Raw genomic sequence first — 18,865 nt, 5'->3', positions numbered from 1 at the left:
ATACTAACCTCTAAGGAGAGCAAAAAGGAAGTACCTGAGAGAGAACACAACATAAAATGCCCTAATACAGGAGGGCGGGTTGTGTGCTCAGAAAGGTTTGAGCCATAAAAGCCCAGCCGTGTAAGGGGGCTGGAGCTATGGTAAGCAATGGCAAGAAGTGGTTGATCAGCACTGAAGGCAGAATCCCAAATCCATTAGGCAAACGTCTGGCTTGTTAAGACTCCGTCAATGCGTTCGGCTGTCCAATCCCATAAACAAAGAGGAAAAACACAACAGGGAGAGAAAGAGAATAATCTCAAGCGATGGGAGTGAAACTCAATCTGAGCAGCCACTGCTGGGCCCCCCCATTGGCTGCAGCTGCGCCTGCCAGTCCTGCTCACATGGCTCCCAGGAATGCTAGTCAGGCTTCCCAGCTCCCAAGGTCAGGGTGAGCCAACTGCCCACCCCAGCCCGCCAGTATGCGGCTTATAAATACCCCAGGGAGAGACAATCAGCTGAAGTCACAGGGATGTCTCAGTTCTCTTGCCTTTCTCCCTTGCCATCATCCTCTTTTGCAAGCACTGGGGGGGCGGGCTAGCCTAGGAGGTAGCAGCCTCATCTACGAATGTAGCTTTAGGAACGATACATGTCTGAAGAAGTAGGGTATGATTTTAGAAGTTTCAGCACATACATTATGCTTGCAGCAATGTGCCTAGTACTTTGCCAGGCTAAAAAAATCTGCCTTTCTCTTAAGACCTAAGCTGAGAATGGGGACAGTTTTTGTGGCCAACGGTCAGGATCTCTGCCACTGATGTGCTGCAAATGTGCCACTGACTTGTTAACCTCTCTAGGAGAGCAAGAAGCTAACCACACTGAAAAACTTTGTTCGTGACTGTTACTCACTGCCATCAGATACCTGCAAGTCCTCCAGAAGTTTTCAGTAGAAGTTGTCAAAGGCACTGCTGAAGTTCTGCTTCCAGAACTTTCTGATCTTTAATGACGACTGATAATAACAACTGAAAGCAATACATTTCTGCATAAGAAAGATGCAAGCACATAAGAAGACTGTCAGCCCAATTATAAGGTAGCTTTTAACTTGCCTATACATCTTTGAAAGAGTAAAGTTAGACTGGTTACTCTAGGAATCAGGTTTCATACCTCTATTGATCTGGTGCAATTTTAAAGGGCTTAGTCTTTGTTATGTATAGATTTACTCTGTCCTTCAGAAGAAGAGATACCTGGGGAGTAGGGAGATGCATCAGAGAAGTTTAACATTTTTCAGATACAGAAGTTGCTGACACCTGTTTGGGATCCTTTTACAGGCCAAATAGAAGAAATGGCAATTCAAAGTTTTAACAGCAGACCCAGATGCTGAAGCAGGCATGTCTCATTCTCTTCTGAGAGCTTTTGATATTCACATTACTTAATTTTGCATTGTTTTTCAGGGATGTAATGTGCTTGGTGAAGCTTCAGAATAGACTGCATGCTCTCACACTCTAGAAGTAGAAACTATGGAAAAACCTATAGAAGACTGCAGGAAAGTAAAGCTGACACAGAACTTGCTCATGCGCCAAGATCACTTCAGCAGCACTGTTAGAATATCTATTTACCCTATATTTTAGGATTTCATTAGAAGTCTGATTTGGAATATAAAAAACCCTCTTTCCAGCAGTGATTTTTATATGCCCATCTGGTGATGGGCACATAACGGTGAGTGGCAGGATGGACACATGATACAGAAGGTTGATCCCCATGGAAAGTGGTGGTAATGGTGAGGCCATCTGTTTTTGGAACTTGGAGAAACTGAAGTTAAGAGGGACAGAGATGGGAGACATTGCAGCTGACAGCATGAAAGAATGAAGCCAGGCAGGACTCAAAAAGAGGGAAATAAAAGAAGTCACGATTATTTGCTGGAGCAGACCATTTTGTAAAATTACCTTCCACAAGTAGCCTGTCTGTACCTTAACTCATCCTGATGCTTTTGGAACTCTTCATCCGTAACGCTGCTCTTATATCTGATGAGGAAAGGTCAAAGTGGAAAGGAGATGCCTTGCAGTCTGCCAAAGCCATTCTAGCAGGTAGATGATCTGTCCTGCATTTTCTTGATTGCACTGTACTTCCTTGCTTTTGAGTTGCATGCTATTCTCCTCTGAAATGCTGCTTAGTTTCTTAAGAATCCACTCACAACTAGTCTGCCAAGATGAAAATTTAACCTAGTAAAATAAGGGCTAGATCTGTCAAGCTCAAACTGGTCACTTTCAAAAAACAGAAACATACTCTGATATGTAACATACCACTTTGAGTCAAATGAGGCTGCCTAAGTATGGAAGGGTAAATGGGTGGCATCGTCAAGACACTGACTGTCTGAGAAATTAACAGCAGTCAGTCTGTGGCTCAAGATTGGTCTAGTTTATAAATTATAAAAGTACAGCTTCTACATTAAATGATCAACAATTTTCCTCAGGAACTGCAAATAGGTAAGCCTGTGAGGTGCATGGAAACACTAAATCGGGGAATCTCACCTGTCACGCTGTGGAGCTATAGTCATACACACGGTCACTTCCTCAGAGTGACCACACTGAGCTGCTCGTCTCCTTCCCCACTGCTCTTCATAATGTATCCCCTGTGGCTCCTGGCCATATGAAGACAGCAGAACATGGCTGGTAAAGTCAGGAAGATTGAAGCCTGGAGTTAAAACAAGTAGTGAAAGCTGGAGGAGGATGTGAGAGGAAAACAATTTTGCCTAAACATTCAACATCAGGACTTATCTACAGATTTGTGTGTTTTCATGTTGATGAACTTAAGAACCCATGTGAAATGCCAGCGATTTTCAGAAATTAATACACTGGCTCTTATTTGTAGTTTAATACATTTAAGTATTGATAGTTCTAGTCTCAGTTTCATAAGATATAATGGACAAAGTTGCTAACTGATTGTGTGAGATGACGCTAGCCAACTTTGTTGCACAAGAAGGCATCTTCCATTCCAGCTAAGCAAACCACTTCTCCAATTCAATTGTTTCTCTCCATCTTTCACCTCGGACATATCTGAACTGAAATCTCTCCAGCCCCCCTTCTCAACAGCTGCAAATTAAAATGAGTGATCCCAGCACACTATGCAACAGGTGGCTCAGCGCCTTGCTTCGCAATTGGTGCACTGCGGAGAACGGAATGCAGCACTGAATCCTGATGCTTGCAAGTGCTCTCAGATTTATTATCATGTAGGAAGTAATGGGGTGAAACAGAGCATGCCAGATAACAGAGAAAAAGGACACGGAGGAGGAACATAGCTGCCCTGAAAGTGCTTGCAGCCTGAGATGGAAGTCAGAAGGAAAAGCATTATTGAATTGTAGGATTTTTCACAAATGGGGCAGAGTCATAGCCGATGTGGTACTTTCCCCCTCAGAGGGGCAATATTAATACCAAACTCGGTCAAATTTATAAAGTGAATTATACTCTGACTACAGCAAATATTTATCTTTAGACAACTCAAACAATTAATGTATCTTAGTTCTAAGAGCAAAGCAGGTTAACTTTAGCTTATCACAAAACCTGAGCTAATTAGTCCTGAAGTGTTATAAAACCCCAACAGGTTTTATGAAAATTCCAATCACTTTGGATTTCCCTGTGTGGTATTTTCAGGACCAGGAGCACTGGGGACTGCAGACACCAAGATAAGCTCAGCAAGCTGGGTCTTTTTTGGAGTAAGGAGGCAGTGGGAGTGGAAGGTATGAGTTGATTGTAGGAGAGGTATGAGTTGATTTCTCCAAGAGTGCTTATCTAATCCCACACACCACCACGCATCCATGCTGTTGTTATATAGCTCAAGTTTGGTGTTATGCTGAAGTTCATCAGCCCTTGAAACAGCACACAGCACACTGCATGCACAGGCAAATGGCTACCCAGCACTTCTGTGAGGCTGCAGATATATCTACAACCCACTCCCCAGTGTATCACATTTGCGTTATCCACGATTTTTAGGATTTGACTAGAAAATGATACAAATGGAGGCTACAGAAACAAAACCTTTTTCATTTATACTCAAGGTAGCTGATCTACACGGAAGGCTACTTTGTGCATCTAGAATAGGTATCATTGGACCATGAAAATTTTTGTAGCTCATGGCTACAAAACTGGAAGACAGTTCTTTCGTCTCTCTTCAGCTTCCCACACCTGTACCCCAAAAGAACCTCAAGTTCAAGACACAAACACAACACACAAGGACTCTTCTCAAACAGTTTAATAGCAAATAAACAAAGGAAGGTACCACACTTGGCATATACAAAATGACTTGTTGTCGGTGTGTCTGTGCAATTAAAACAGCTTTAAGTTGCCCTTTGGGACAAAAAGAAAAAAAAAAACACACACACAAAAGGAAGAAAATTCCTTTAACACATACTCGCTCGTTCCAAACTTATAACAAATCTTTTCATTTTAAATCCACTACACAAACTCTGCGATCAGATCAGAAAAGCAACATGTGCTCCTCTACTTTTGAAACCATTAAAGTAAAATCCGTAATTCTCTACAGAGTACAACACAATTTCACACAAAAAGACATTTTGTTTTGCAAATCAAAACAAGAAAAAAGGAACAGCTCAAACAAGGTAAAGAAAAGCATTTCTACGACTGAACCACGACTTCGAGTTGATTAAATTCCGTTACTGCAGAACAGACTCTACATTTGGTCATAGTGGCAATTTGTTTTCTCATCACATTGTGAATCACTTTACATTGTTTTCTAGTAGAAAAGGCAAAAAACTGTACAAAACCCCTAGTGTTAAATACAATGTTTGTACCAATAAAAAAGCCCACAGGTTTGTCTCCAAAATGTAAATTTTCTTTTTAAATTATTCACAAAAAGCAGCCAAAAATCAGAAAGGCAGCTGCTGCTCCACTGTCTCAAATCCATTAAAACCACCACAGAACAATTAAAACAACCAAAGGAAGAAAAAGGAAATAAGAAAGGAAAGAAACATCCAACGTTTGGCATTTTGGTTTTCTTCGGATATTTTTCCACAGGTTTCCCCAGAGTTCCTTATGGAACCACATGCGCACGTACAGAAATGCATTGGCAGTTGCTCAATACACTGCAGGGTATCAGTGCCCCCAGTGACACCCAGCCCTGTGCAATCAGACTGTGGGAATGACAGCAGCCAGCCCACAACCCTACCTCCAAAATAAACAAGCCTCTACCCTTTTCTCACCCAGCCTCACACTTCACTCCCAGGTATCTGTACCATATCCAAAAAGTGTTCTGTCTCGAGCAGATTAAGGACTTTCTACACAAATCTAACCAGTATCTATTGAGAATATACAGTATCCTCAGCCAACTCAGGAGTAGGGTAGGAGGATAAGTCCTTTTGCATCCTCATTAGCCCAAACACTGGACAAAAGTAAGATTTCTATAGAATCAAACAATTAATTTTCTCAGCAAACCCCTTTCTCCTGGGATTTCACTTCACATTATTTTATACTGTTAAGATACCTAAACTAGCTCGCTTTGCCTTCTGACTGAAACTTCATCACAGCACACACTCTTCAGGTGCCTTCATCTAGAAGCTACGTCCCAGTTTCTACCTGTGCAGATCGTATGTAGGGTAGGGGGAAGCCTGCCACACAAAAAGCAGTAACCTGTTCTCTTTCATCCTGCAAGCTAGAAAAAACTGCTTAGCTCATTACCCAATTAAAAACTAAACAAAAACTAAAAAATCTCCGTAGAGATTCCCCAGCTAAGGCCCTTGAGAAGAGAGCTGGGGATGGTACCCTGTTCAGGTAACAGCTTCAGAGGCTGTTGTATTGTGCTTGTCACTTGGGAAAAGAGCCAGCAGTTGTATGACCAGGTTTAAAAATACTTTCTCTAGAAGATTTCCAACACTTTGTTTCAAGAGCTACCCTAGATCCTTCCAGGATCCTGCCACCAAGGTCTGATTGATGGTATTAAGCTGGGGCTGGACTTCACAAAAATGTGCCCTGATTTATACAAAATGCTAGTAAAGAGTGTTTCAAAGGAGCCCCAACTTCAGAGAGCTTTAGAAACAGAAATACTGTGAAGTTCCCCCACCTTCCTGCTTCCCAGCTATCCTCTTCCACCGAAACTCCTACTACAGGAACAACGCAACCAAGCCCTCAGGAGCCTGTGACAGCACTGGAGATGAAACGAGGTCCAGGTGCTCTGTCAGGCAGACAGTCTAAGTGCACAGGTAGATGCCCTCAGGTGGCTTCTGATCAGATATTTGCCATACCAAAAACACCAATTTAAAAGGATACCTTTGAAACCCGTTAAATTGCTCAGTTTTTGCACAAACTATAGAAAACAGAGAGGTGAAGGTGATATATACGAGGGTGTGAAGAAAACAGCAGGAAACATGCAAAACATTTCTGGGCACTATCTCAGTTTGAAAGAATAAAACGAAAACATCACATTTTGCTGAGGAGATTGTAGTTACGAAAAAAAACAAGCATGCTGGGCTTAACAAAATACAACATCAACTTTGATACTTTGATCAAATTTTCACTGCAGACTGATAATCACACAGGGAAGCGGGGGAAAAATAAAACTAAAAAAAAAAAATATCAGTAAATGCCAGGGCAAAAATGTAGCTACAATCAGAAGAAAATGTAGTTCAAGTGTTTTCTGCTGATGCCACTCAAGTCACAAGTTTGAACTCATAAAAACACATGCTGTCTCCTCAAGCACAGAAACCAGATCAGCAAAATGTGACTAGGAAGTCTCCTGAAAGATTGAGTCACACCACATAATTGACTTTTTCTTCAAAACTGTGTTTTTAAAACTAAGCACACAGAAAAAAACTAAGCCTAGAAAGTGATTGGCTGTATGTTCACAGAAATACAAATACTCCACAAGGTATGCTAGCAAGGCTGCTCTGAAGACAATTACAAAGAATCAGATTCACAAAATCAAGTGGTTATCTTACGAAGGTCTAGAAAAATAGAAATTCTTTTATATTCAAATGCAAGTTTAAATATTCCCCCTTCAGCAGTCTTTCTAGCAAAACCAATTTGGCAGCACAAAACAAAAAAAAAAAAAACAAAAAAAAAAAACAAAGAAAGAAACAAACATAATAAAAATACACATCAGCATCAAAAGTCAACACAAGGTCAAAGGTGAGAGTTCAAGCATCAGAGAAGCTGAAGAGACAAGGATTTGGACGATGTACTTGAACGCCACATCGACATGCTTTAGGCACAACGATGAACAAACGGCAGGAATCTAGAAAAAAAACAAACCAGAAAGAGGGAGACCCACTGAGTTACACAGAGCAGTACATCCAAACGAGGAGAGAGAGAACAAGAATGGGCACTGTACAATGAGACCTCCTGGGGAAGGGAGTTGACAGGGAAGGGCAGCACATGCCAACGATGGACAAGTAAAAGTCAAAGTACATGAAGGACACCAAGTAAACATCAAACTGCCAGAAACTAAATGGAAGCAGAGGCCTTGATTTCCCTCAACATCCAGTCCGTGGAGCACTCCACAGCCAAGTGACATGCTGACTAGCATGCATTCACCTTGTCCCGTGCCCCGCGTCTCTCTTAGCTCTGTTTAAGAGAAGAACAGAGCAAGCACTCTCCCCAGGAGAATGACTCTGAAAATATGGCTCCAGGGCTCACGTTTGCCCACAGAGATTGAGAGACAAGACGGGACACAAGGGATTTACAGGTGGTTTGATAGCTGAGACTTTTCCAGCATCCTAACATGGGAAGTTCTTAGGCAGTGGTAGCCCAGGAAATCCACGTTTCCACGTTCTTTCCTTCAGCTACACTCCCTTCTCATTCCCTAGGAGCCCGTGAAACTGGGGTTAGGTGGTTTGGAACAGGGGGAAAATAAAGATTATACAAGACATAAGTGGAACCAAAAACCCTACATATTAGAAAAGAATTCCTTAAGACTTCACTGCAAGTTAAGACTTGTCCTAGCTGAGCACTTTTCATATCGTTAGACCTGCACAGGGATTTTCCTCTCCCAACCTTTTATATTAACAGCCTCCAGCTCCCTGACTTTGTGAGGAGGGGATTCTGGGCTCTGAGAAGCTCTACAGTCACTGTTGCCAGTTTGATGAGTAGAAAAATGCATTTCCTGAAGCTTTCACAAAGTTTATAAATACATTAATTCTTACATTACATGATATAACTTTGTTTCTTTCCCTCAGCCTCTGAACTGCAAAACAGAAGAAACATTTTGGGAAGAATGTGGGAGGCAGGGCAGAGAAAAGGTTTTCTTCACCCCTGTCCCTGGAACTGCACTTTATCTCATTCGCTGCCTTGTTTTTTCAGCACCCCTCAAAGCTACAACTTACAGACGAATGCAAGATGAGACTTTTATACAGCATTTATAGCATGATTGAAAATATAAAGCAGTGCATTCTAGTGCCAAAGCAAAAAGTAGCACGTCACCCACTAAATCTGCAAAACTTACCAGAAATGCTAAAATAAATTTTCTCTTTGTACTTTCCAGTTTAGAGAAAGGACTTAGTATGGAGTTTAATGAAGCTCTTGCAGTTATTTCTGTAGTTCTAGAAATACTCTAGATAATTTGCAGACAGCTGTGAGGTTTCAGTCCTAAACCACAAAGGCAAATGCATCATGAACTCTGAGGCATGAGAACAAATAAAAGGCATGAAATCAAGTGACACCTAGCATGCACCACAGGAATTGTGTGTGCCATTCCTTTAGGCTTTTTGGATAGATTAAGTATTTCAGTCAGCAATTTTGAGGGGAAAGTCCAAGATTCATTAAAGCCTTTAGGACAGACTGGCCTACAACAGCAGAGCCATGAGAAGCTGAATGAGAACTGAATGACTTAAGGAAAGTTATTTAATTTTGTCCTTGTTTTACTCTCACAACTGTAATAATGTAATGCAACTGCTCAGCATTCTGTATTTTATACTTTGTGGTAAGCATGCTCAGGGATGTATAACATCCTTAAGTGTTTGCAACAAGCAGCTCTCGAAGCACTTTACTTGTTCATAGCTGCACCCTTCAACTGCAATTTGCTCTATTCAGGTTGCTTTTAGGTGCTTTCAAATGAAACCGCTAGAACAGCTCTGTAACTAGATGGATTTTACTTGGCTGTCCTTCCCTAACTCTCAACTATTAGCAAGAAATATTTTAGTTAATTGTATGATGCAAGAAGAACCTATCACTCCTAACTTATTATTTTATTTAGGTGTAAAGCTTTTTCCTTACAGAGTTCTGTGTTGCTACGAATTTTTGAGGCATCTGTTTTCCAAATAGAGCCCTCAGCTAGTAAACTGTTTCATCACTAAAATACAAGAAGATAGTCACCATCATCTCATACTTTTGAGAAATTCTAATTCTCATTCTGCTTAGGCTTTAAATTTAATGACTATGTATCAAAGGCATTTTCTAATAATAAAAGTTTTGTACAATTGAGGGGAAAAAAGTTAGAGGGAAATATCTAATTTTGGACTGTTGATTATCTAGGGGGCTGAAGAATCTATGAGTTCATTTGCTATAGTACCAGATAGATACTAAGCAACATTAGACTAGGATTTCAATTGTTCATAATACTTTCATCTTATTATGGTATATCTAGTAAAATCAAAGGTCTTCTGAGACAAATCTATGAAATATACCAGCATTTCCATCTTGCTTCCAGAAAATACTTAAGTACTTCCTTGTGACACATATAACACGTAATTCTATTTTATCAGACATCTTACTAGCTTTTGTTGTAGAAAATTCAGATTCTTTGGTTTGAGTTTACACAATATTTTGCCCAGGGGGCTAGTTAAGCCAATCCCTCTGCAATTTATTTGAACTTGTCCAACTCTTATTGTACAATCCAGGAAATAAAGCATTTGGCACAAGAACAGATTATAATAAAGAAACCTATCTGATTATAACTTCCAACATTAAAATACTGAGGGGAGAGTCAAGTTTGCCTCAAATGGTTTTGTTACTTCTGTTTCTTGTTCCTTACTAACATCCCTTCCAGTCTCATGGTTCCTAACCTATACTAGCACATTTTAAAAATTATTACATTGTTGTTCTGCAGGCAATTTCCTCATCAGGATTATTTCTGAGCATTACTCAAAGAATTTTGGTAGATTCTTTTACACCAGCTGCTCATCAGAACCAACTCATTTGATTTGGGCAGTTTACCCCATGAGGTCCCAAGAGCTGACTGTTTTGCTTTGTGCTTGAATAAGAGCATGAAGGAATTAAAAATAGGAAAAAAAATGAAACGAATCCTCAAGCCACCCCAGATCCTAGACTTTCCTGACAATGAACGAGAAAGAAAACTTGAAGCCAGGAGGAACATAAATCTCTGTAGTCAGCAGCAGCCACCAAACAGACACAGGAATGTTGACTTTATCTGATCCGTTGTTAACAGAAAAATCTGCCCAAGTGACAAACTTGATACATTTATTAACTTTGGCAACATATACATTGATACACCAAAAAAAGGGAAATCTCAAACAAATACAGAAAAAGGGCAACATCTTCAGCTGGTGAAAACTGATGCAGCTCCGCTGAAGAAAGCGGAACTGCATTGATTCAAACCATCTGAGGATCACATCTTTTAGAATTTAACCTGCATAGATATTTTGTTTCTTTTCTTTTTGGCAATACTTATAATACAGTTACGCCAGTAAGGCACAAGAGCTAGCCCAAGTTAGGTGTCTAAGGTGGTTATGTCTGGGAGGAGTCACTGACCAAACTAAGCCACATTGTCAGCTGGTGAATCTCCTCAAGTCCACAGGAGTCACACCTATCTGCAACAACGCCAAGCTTGATCTGTAAGTCACAGTACTGAGGACACACTATAGGATGCAGAAGCTAAAATGTCTAATTTTGGACAACTGAAATGACTACTAAAGAGGCCAGAGCATCAGGTTAAAAGAAAAACAGGACAAAAGTTCTCAGCACAGTGGGGTAGGGTGCAAAGAAGGTAAGAGTGACTGTAGAGACCCCAGAGCACAGTGCTCTCCTCCACTGGTTCACAGCGTTCATCTTCCCCATTTGGCAGTTGTTGGGCTGCAAACAGGCCACTGAAAATCAGTAGTTTCAATCATGCACATCATTATGTGTGTAAAACAATCACATTCAGGATTCTACAAAACCCTGGCCTTTTTTTTTTTTTTTCCAGTGAAATAATTTAGGCAATAAATATTCTCCACCCTGGAGCGGTATAAAACTTCTATAAAAATAGAAACAACATTCTTGGTTACAGCAGGTTGCACCTGGAGCAGCTGCTCCCAACTATTTTTTTTTTCTATTTTTTTCTTTTTTTTTTTTTTTTTTTTTGAAAAGTATATTATTTATAAAAAAAATCCCATTATCACCCTGGAGGCCTTCACACTCCAACACTCTCTTCTCAGAAAACCAGGACACATCTTTCCCGTCGTGCAGAATTCAAGTGTACATGGTTCACTTAAGTGTTTACGTTTCTAGAGAGATCCAAATAATTAACATTGAAGGGTACCACATGCCAGCATAACTGGGAAATTTGGCAGTCTGGCCTTTGAACCTTTGCCACCACAAAATGATCTGTGTTAATACTGACAGAGTTACCTGTCTGCCGTCAATGTGGACGGGCATCGACTGTTGGATTTTCAGTTTAACAATGGAAAGGGCTCTTCTTGGATGCTATGGGTCAGGCCTTCTACTTCTGAGGTTTGAGATCCCTGGGAATGCATGACATTCCCGACAGACCACCACGCATGGGTGCACAGATTCTGAACATGATCTCAGTCAGGTTTGATGGGTTTAGTGCTCCTCCTGCTGGAGCAGAACAGGCAGTCCAAACCCTACGTCTGACTCCACACATGTTATTTAGCAGCTGGCTCCCAGACAGCAGTGTTTGTTAGCTTATGCCCTGGGAAACAGCATCAACAACTGGGAATACAAAGGAAACAAGGAAGAGGAGAAAATATGAGGTAAATGGAAATTCTGTTAGACACACAGAAATTGTAAACTTCCTCTTGTGACAGAAGTGGATTTTGATGATTATAACATGGGACTCTACTGATTTCTTAAAACAACTCAGGCCAGAGTGTCAAAAGTCCTCTGAGTCCCCTAAAACCAGTGTATAAGGCCCTTAGCAATCCACTAGAAATTTCAGAAGTGTGCAAAAAAATGTGTTAATTGAAGGGTTGTGTTCAATTTTCCTTCAGTATAAAAGATAACAGTACCAAAATGCAGAATAAGACTGCAATGTCTCAATGCTCTGCTCTGGTTCCACAGCATGGGTGTTAGCCCTGTTTAGCACTGGTACACACCACCTTAAAGGAAAACTGCAGTATAAAGAAATACCTAATTACTAGACTAATTCACTGCACAAATTAGTTGCTTTTTCTTTTAAATAGGCAATTATCTTTGCAACAGAAAGACTGAGAAAGCAAATCCTGTAAGAACACGTATGAAGCAGGAGCCTCAAGAGCTGTTTCAGGGTAACTCTGGGCTTTGTATCTCAATTTAACAGTCATTTTAATAGAGAAACAAACAGCACATATTATGCTTATCAGAATGAATTCCAAGTAATACTCTGCAACAAGGATGCTACTCCACAGAAATGGAGAATGTGATGAACTGTTAGGAAAAAGAAAATGGCAAAAAAAATCTGCAGGTTATCAGGGATTAAAAATTTCCTGTTTCCAGCCCCAGATGTATTCATCTAGACTCTCTAACCTATGTCTCTCTAAACCTAGCTAATTATAAAGGATAAGTTTTCTTAAATAGGGAGAAATTCACTGCATCTCATTAATATTCAACTGTAAATAGTGAAGTTTTCTGGGCAGAGACATTAACTAATAATTTTATAAAGTGCTGTGTACATTCACAGTGCTACATACACACTACTTTATATACAAGAAAACAAACAGAGCTGCAGTTTTCCTTTGGCTTGTTAATGCGTTCACCCTTCCAATCTGTCTCCTGCTTTAGAGATGATTTATTAATTCCCCACCATGGCATACAGTTAAGGAAGCATAAAAGAGTGGGTGTGGCATGACAGAGGCTATTTGGAGTTGGTTCGTTGCTCACCCAAACTTGGATGGACTAAGTTCTCCTTCCCCATCTTTGTTTCCATCAGCTGTTCAGTGTTATTTCTGCTTTCCCCTCTCCTCTCCCCATGGCAGTGTGGTGTCAGTTCTGCCTCCCCTTCTCCTCTCTACCCCAAGGCAGTGTGGTGTCAGTTTCCGCGGCTCCCTTAACCTTACCTCCCGACCCCCAAGGAGCTGGCATTGGTCCTTCTCAACACACACTGGTTACAAACACAGCAAACTTCAAATAAGGGAAAAAAAACAAAAACAAACAAAAAAAAAAACAACCTCAGCGATATGGCACCTAAACTCCAAAGTAAAACACTGGAAACAAAAGCACAAACTTGTCCTCCATTCGAAGCAGGATTCTCAGCAGAGGCTGCAGCCGAGTCTTCAGGGGAAGATGTGCCAGATAGAACGGCATGGATCAGCTTCCAGGACTGTAAAAACACAGCCTTAGGGCTTCGAATCACTAAGTGCGCTCCTCTCCAACTTACCAGAAGATCCTTCTCACTCCAGTCCCGGAGGGGAGGGGCGCTCAGTATGGCTTGCTGTCATTCTTAGAGCGCTTGAGCTGTACTTTCAGACGCTTCATGCCAATCTGAAAGCCGTTCATTGACTGAATGGCAGCCTGTGCAGAGACAGGATTGTCGTAACTTACAAAACCTGAAGAAAAGGAAATACGTTATTATTGCATGCCAAAGTTGTAGAACAGCTACTCACAAGGTATGAGAAGCTTGCATGAAATGCAATTTACAAAAGCTCACAACTGTTTAGTAAGAAGTTTTTATGAATACTCTAAGGGCTCTCAGACAAAGATTTGTTTTCTGATGTACGGAACTTCGATCAAAAGATAAACACAACTCAGGAAATTGAAATAATATTTTTTGTCTTCCAATAGGAAAAAAAAGAGTACTGATGTTTGTTCTGTAACATCTTACAGCTGGGAGAACAACAAACCTGGAAAACATCAATCTATCCAAGTTCAGTAAACGTAAAGGACTGAAAGCACCGTCACATGCAAGTGGCACTTAAGGGACATGGTTTAGTGGTAGACTTGGTAGTATTAAGATCAAGTCCAACCATGGCCTTAAGGACCTTTTCCAACCTAAATGATTCTATGATCTTGGCATTATAGGAGTAGGTTAGTTTGGAGTGAAGTAGGTGTTAAGGCAAGCATGGTACTTGTACCAAAGGTTAAGTTTTTGTCTTATGAAAAGTTGTGTATCAATCCAGGAGAAGAGCATCCTCTAAATAAAGATCCCAAGGTTTTTGAAGAAACCTACTACTTTAATAACTCTAGTCAATGGTTGGTATCACTGCCTGGGGAGATCATCCCATATGCAGGTGTTACAGCCTGACGCTCAGTGTATTTTTTGCTGTCATCTTTGTTTTGTTTTCACAAGGCAAAAGCTTTTCCACATCTTTTAGACCATCAAAATACTAAAAAAAAACCCACATGGTATTATGAAGGCACAATACTATGGAAACCATAAAGATTCATCTCTCCTATTCACAGTCAGGAGAGCTTACAGCACTACAAAAATGCTACCACTGCTCTCTCTCTCTGTTGTTTTCAAAGTGGTGAAAAATGAAACCATTGAGTTGTGCAGTCCACGTGCACGATCTTCTGCTTCACAAGCTAAAGAAGAATATGTCTTTTGCTCACAACACAGACTTTAGCAGTTAACTGAAAATAATCTATTTGGATAGTAAAAGTAGCATGACACGATTTATATTTTTTGTTTAAATTTCTTGCCCTGATGCATCTCCAGTCTAAACACACACTAATTATAAGAAAATTGGGGTAAGGAATGCAACCAAATTTAGGTAGTACATAACAGCTGAAATAGTTCTTCAGTTACCAAGGTTTCAAGTATTAGGAGGAAGCTTTAAAAAATGCCTTCAAAACATTTATAGAGCATGAGAGTTCAGTGCTCCCATAATGTATGGTACCTTTCATAAAAATAGAAATAATTCATAATGATTATGTAGTAACATACGTAGCAACATAAACAGTTCTTGAAAAGAGAAAGGAGGGAGAGAAGGAGCTGTACCAAAGTAGACATAACAATATGCTGGAAAAGATTACTAGAAAGAAGCCATCCCTCTACGGATAGACCCAACGTACCAAAACACTTGCTTAGATTGGTCTGCTTATCAATGAAAACCTTGGCAGAGACGACATTTCCAAATGGCATGAACATCTGAAGAAGATCCTGATCCCCAAACTCCTGGGGGAGATGGTAGATAAACAGATTGGCTCCCTCTGGACCTTTAAGCAACAAGTAGGAATATAAACTCAGAAAAAGAATAAATAACGTAGGCCTACTTCACAAAAAAAAAAGTGAAAGAGCCATTCAAGTCAAATCTTCTAGTGAAAACAATGACATTGCTGTATGCACTTCTATAGAGTACTTGATTCCAGAATAAATCAACCTGATCCTTTGCTGAGATGGGGCATTCATGTAATTCTAGCTCTTTCTCCACCATTTTTGCTTGTAATTTCCACATCCTACGAAAACTGGTTCACAGATCCTAGTTGTAACAAAAGCTGAACAATAAACTTGAGCTTATTTTGTTGTCTAAAGAAACTATGTAGATCTCAACAGAAACAAAATAATCAGATTACAAGTAATCTCACATTCTTTCCTTATCATCATCCTACATTCTGCTGAAAATTTACTCCTATATTCTTCTTTTTTTTACACTACATGTTAAATTGATTCAGAAATTGAAGAGTGAAGAGATCAGCAATAAGGATCTAAGGGAAGAGATGAAGAACAAAGACACTGGAGTTCACATTTAGAAATACCAAGGAAATAAAATAAAAAAAACTGATTTTCTGACAATGGGATTTGTCAGGCTGAGGACCCATACCCTCCCCCAAGAAAAAGGATGGGGACTATTACTAAGCATTTAAGGCTAGTTAAATACTACTGAATACTAAACACTGCCTGTATAATAACTACTTTGGACAGCCCTTAGAGGGACCTCACAGGCTTTCCTTCCTTTTTTTCCCCCCCCCCCCCCAATAACTATTATTCTAAGCAATGCCATGAAATTAAAGCTCTGCACATAGGGTAAGTCACCGGGGAGACCTCATTGCAGCTTTTCAATATTTTTAAGGTGCTTTAATACTTAAAGTGTTAAGACGGAGAGCAACTTTTTGCTCAGATAGACAATGACAGGACAAGGGGGAAGGAATGGTTTTAAACTGAGAGGGGAGATTTAATTAGACATTATGAGGAAATTCTTCACTCAGAGGGTGGTGAGGCACTGGAACAGGTTACCCAGTGAAGTAGTGGATGACCCATCCCTGAAAGCATTCAGGACCAAAATGGGTGAAGCCCTGAGCAACCTGATCTAGCAGGTGGCATCCCTGCCCACAGCAGGGGAGCTGGAGTTAGATTATCTTTGACGTTCCTTCCAACCCAAGCCATTCTATGATTCTACGAAGGCAGTTGGTCTTGCCCTTTTAAGAAGTCCTCTCGAGGTGTACAACTTTCTGCCTACCTTCTTTTTGACTTCCTGCTGCACCAATACTTTGTTGTGTTAAGAGACTCTGGTTATAGAGCGTGGGCAATGCAGCAGCAGCATATTGCTGGATTCCAGAATAAGCCTGCGTGAGGGCTTCCATTGTGCTACCTGTCCCATTTGAGAGACCACCACTGCCAAGTCCTCCATTTAAGGCTGCCATTCCTGTATAAGAAAGAGGAAGTAAAGATGACTAAGTAGTGCCATCAAGTCAAAACCATTATCTTTCAATACTCCACACTACTATAAAAAGAAAAGGAACATGTTAAAACAGAACTAGCGCAACTTGAGGAATGATAATCAGCTATTCCCCCAGCCCACCACAACACACAGCTTACCTGCTAGAGAGCTAACATTCAGGCCTGCTGTAGCCCCTGCCAGTGTCTGCAGTGCTCCAAGAGAAGCCATGGGATTAACAGAGGAGCTGCTACTGGAGCTAGGTGAGGAACCTGCTATTAAAATAAGATGATTAATCTCCAAACAATACTTTTTGGTTCTGAAAACTCAACTTCTTCATTAAATCATTTCTGCAAGAAAAGCTAGCACACAACAGACTAAGGCAAAAGAGAAGACTCTGTCAATAAAGCCATCCTAAGCCCACACAACTTGATTGATCACACCACTTGTATCTAACCCCTTGTATCTAATCCCTTTTTTGGAAAAAAATCTGCTTCCTAACAACATCCACTTTTTGCAACAGTACTAATTTAATCAAGTGTAAGGCATTCAATCAAAATACGATCATCAGCTAAATTTTGTATCTCAGTCAAAGTAACTAGCAGCAATGCTTATTACTGCTGCCTGAAATGAGTAAGAATTGCTATATATTAACATCAAACCTTGACACACCACATAAGGTGAAAAAGACCTGACACACAGATATTAGCAACATTAAAGAAAACTCCAGTCAGACTGAACATATGGTTTTCCCATACCGCCAGAGCAGAAACAGCAGATGCTCAAATTATTCTGACACATTAAATAATTTTCCATTAAAAAAAATCCTACTGCAGCAGCTGGGGCTATGGCCAAGAAAAGATTTGGAACACAGACCTAAAATATAGAGCCAATCCTCTGTTGACTGTATCACTAACACCTTCAACCATTTTTACCTCAGTAAGTGAAGTCTACAGATGCACTCCCTAGCAGACTGCTGGCTTAGATGGCCTGCCACGTTCTGCAATAGGTAGAGTTAGAACTGAAAACTGGAGCAGTAAAAGCATCTCATAGTCCTTTGAGAGGAATTTATATCTGTGTGGGTAACAGAACTTACGTCAAAGTTCTCAAGTCAAACATAAAAACTTATGACTTATATCAAGTAGGTAACAAAAGAATCGAAATTCAAGCATTTTCAGTTTCCTTCTCATTCTTTGTAATTCTCAGTATGCAGCATTTATCCATTAAAACTTTGAAAATAATTGTTATCGTCTTTCAAGCAGATTTACATACACTACATATCCATCAATTTATATGTTTCACCATGTCTCTTCTGGAGTGGAATGTGGTAACTGTTTAAATGGGATACTGCAAACTTACCTAACAAGCCACAGCAAAAGCGTGCTCTTGTACCCAATGAAAACTGCATGAGAACCCAGGGAGCTGCACTTTGTATTACAGTTCACTTTTTGTGCTGACAGAGGAAAGGACAAGCCTACTCTGTGAAAAGTTCTAGACAAACTCTTAACAAGTCAGAAATTGAAAGACAATGTCTAGAAGACATTGATAAGCTGTATTTCAAGATGCTAACTCCAAAGAAAAGAAAACACTTCCTGTCTGTCAGTAGCATATTAAATGTTGTAAAAAAATAAAATACAGAGAACAAGTTAGAGTAATTCTCAAGTTGGTAGAAAAACAGAACAGCTGGCTGAATAAAAGCCAGCATTCAGAAATGATACAGCTGCCTTGATTTTAGAGTATCACTTGTTTCTGCAGCACTTCATTGCTAATCTCCATAATTCAAGCAGACACTTCATTTGACAGATGAGAACACTATTTCAAAAGAAAGGAACAAGTAGCAGCATGGGAAAAAAAGAATAGAGCCAAGGCTAGAGAGCAAAGTAAAAGAGAATGGATCCTTTCCCATCTTCAAAAAGGTTGTGATTTTAAATCAATTAATTTAAACCACTGCAAAAAGCTGAACACGGTTATTTTAGTTTAGCTAGCTTAACAGACATCTGTTTAAGCAAAACAAGAAAATCTTTAATATGAGATAATTTGGCTTGAAAACACCGAGAAAATTTAATACTTGCGTTTTTTTTAATCACATGTATATACCAATTGCTGCACTGAGTCAGCAAAGCACATTCTAATGATGACAAA

General features: G+C 40.0%; 1 protein-coding gene across 15 annotated transcripts in view; it reads right to left on the bottom strand.

Annotated features, from left to right (window-relative positions):
- Positions 1-7,078: 7,078 nt before the first annotated feature.
- Positions 7,079-18,865, bottom strand: part of CELF1 (CUGBP Elav-like family member 1) — a 54,944-nt gene continuing 43,157 nt past the window's right edge. For 5 of the 15 annotated variants that reach the window (XM_032188132.1, XM_032188131.1, XM_032188127.1 and 2 more), the window contains 5 exons: positions 16,885-16,998; positions 16,526-16,711; positions 15,141-15,284; positions 13,507-13,675; positions 7,079-7,212 (listed from right to left, as the gene is read on the bottom strand). In XM_032188132.1, coding sequence (XP_032044023.1) covers positions 13,548-13,675; positions 15,141-15,284; positions 16,526-16,711; positions 16,885-16,998 — 572 coding nt within the window. In that variant the 3' untranslated portion in view covers positions 7,079-7,212; positions 13,507-13,547. Of the gene's footprint in view, positions 7,213-11,275; positions 13,676-15,140; positions 15,285-16,525; positions 16,712-16,884; positions 16,999-18,865 lie in introns of those variants that run through there. The other 10 variants (XM_032188124.1, XM_032188128.1, XM_032188126.1 and 7 more) reach the window with 3 other exon arrangements.

The sequence above is a fragment of the Aythya fuligula genome, chromosome 5 (genome assembly GCF_009819795.1).
Source record: "Aythya fuligula isolate bAytFul2 chromosome 5, bAytFul2.pri, whole genome shotgun sequence".
Lineage (NCBI taxonomy): Eukaryota > Metazoa > Chordata > Aves > Anseriformes > Anatidae > Aythya > Aythya fuligula.
The sequence above is the reverse complement of the archived record's forward strand: the minus strand, read 5'-3'. Positions and strand labels throughout refer to the sequence as shown.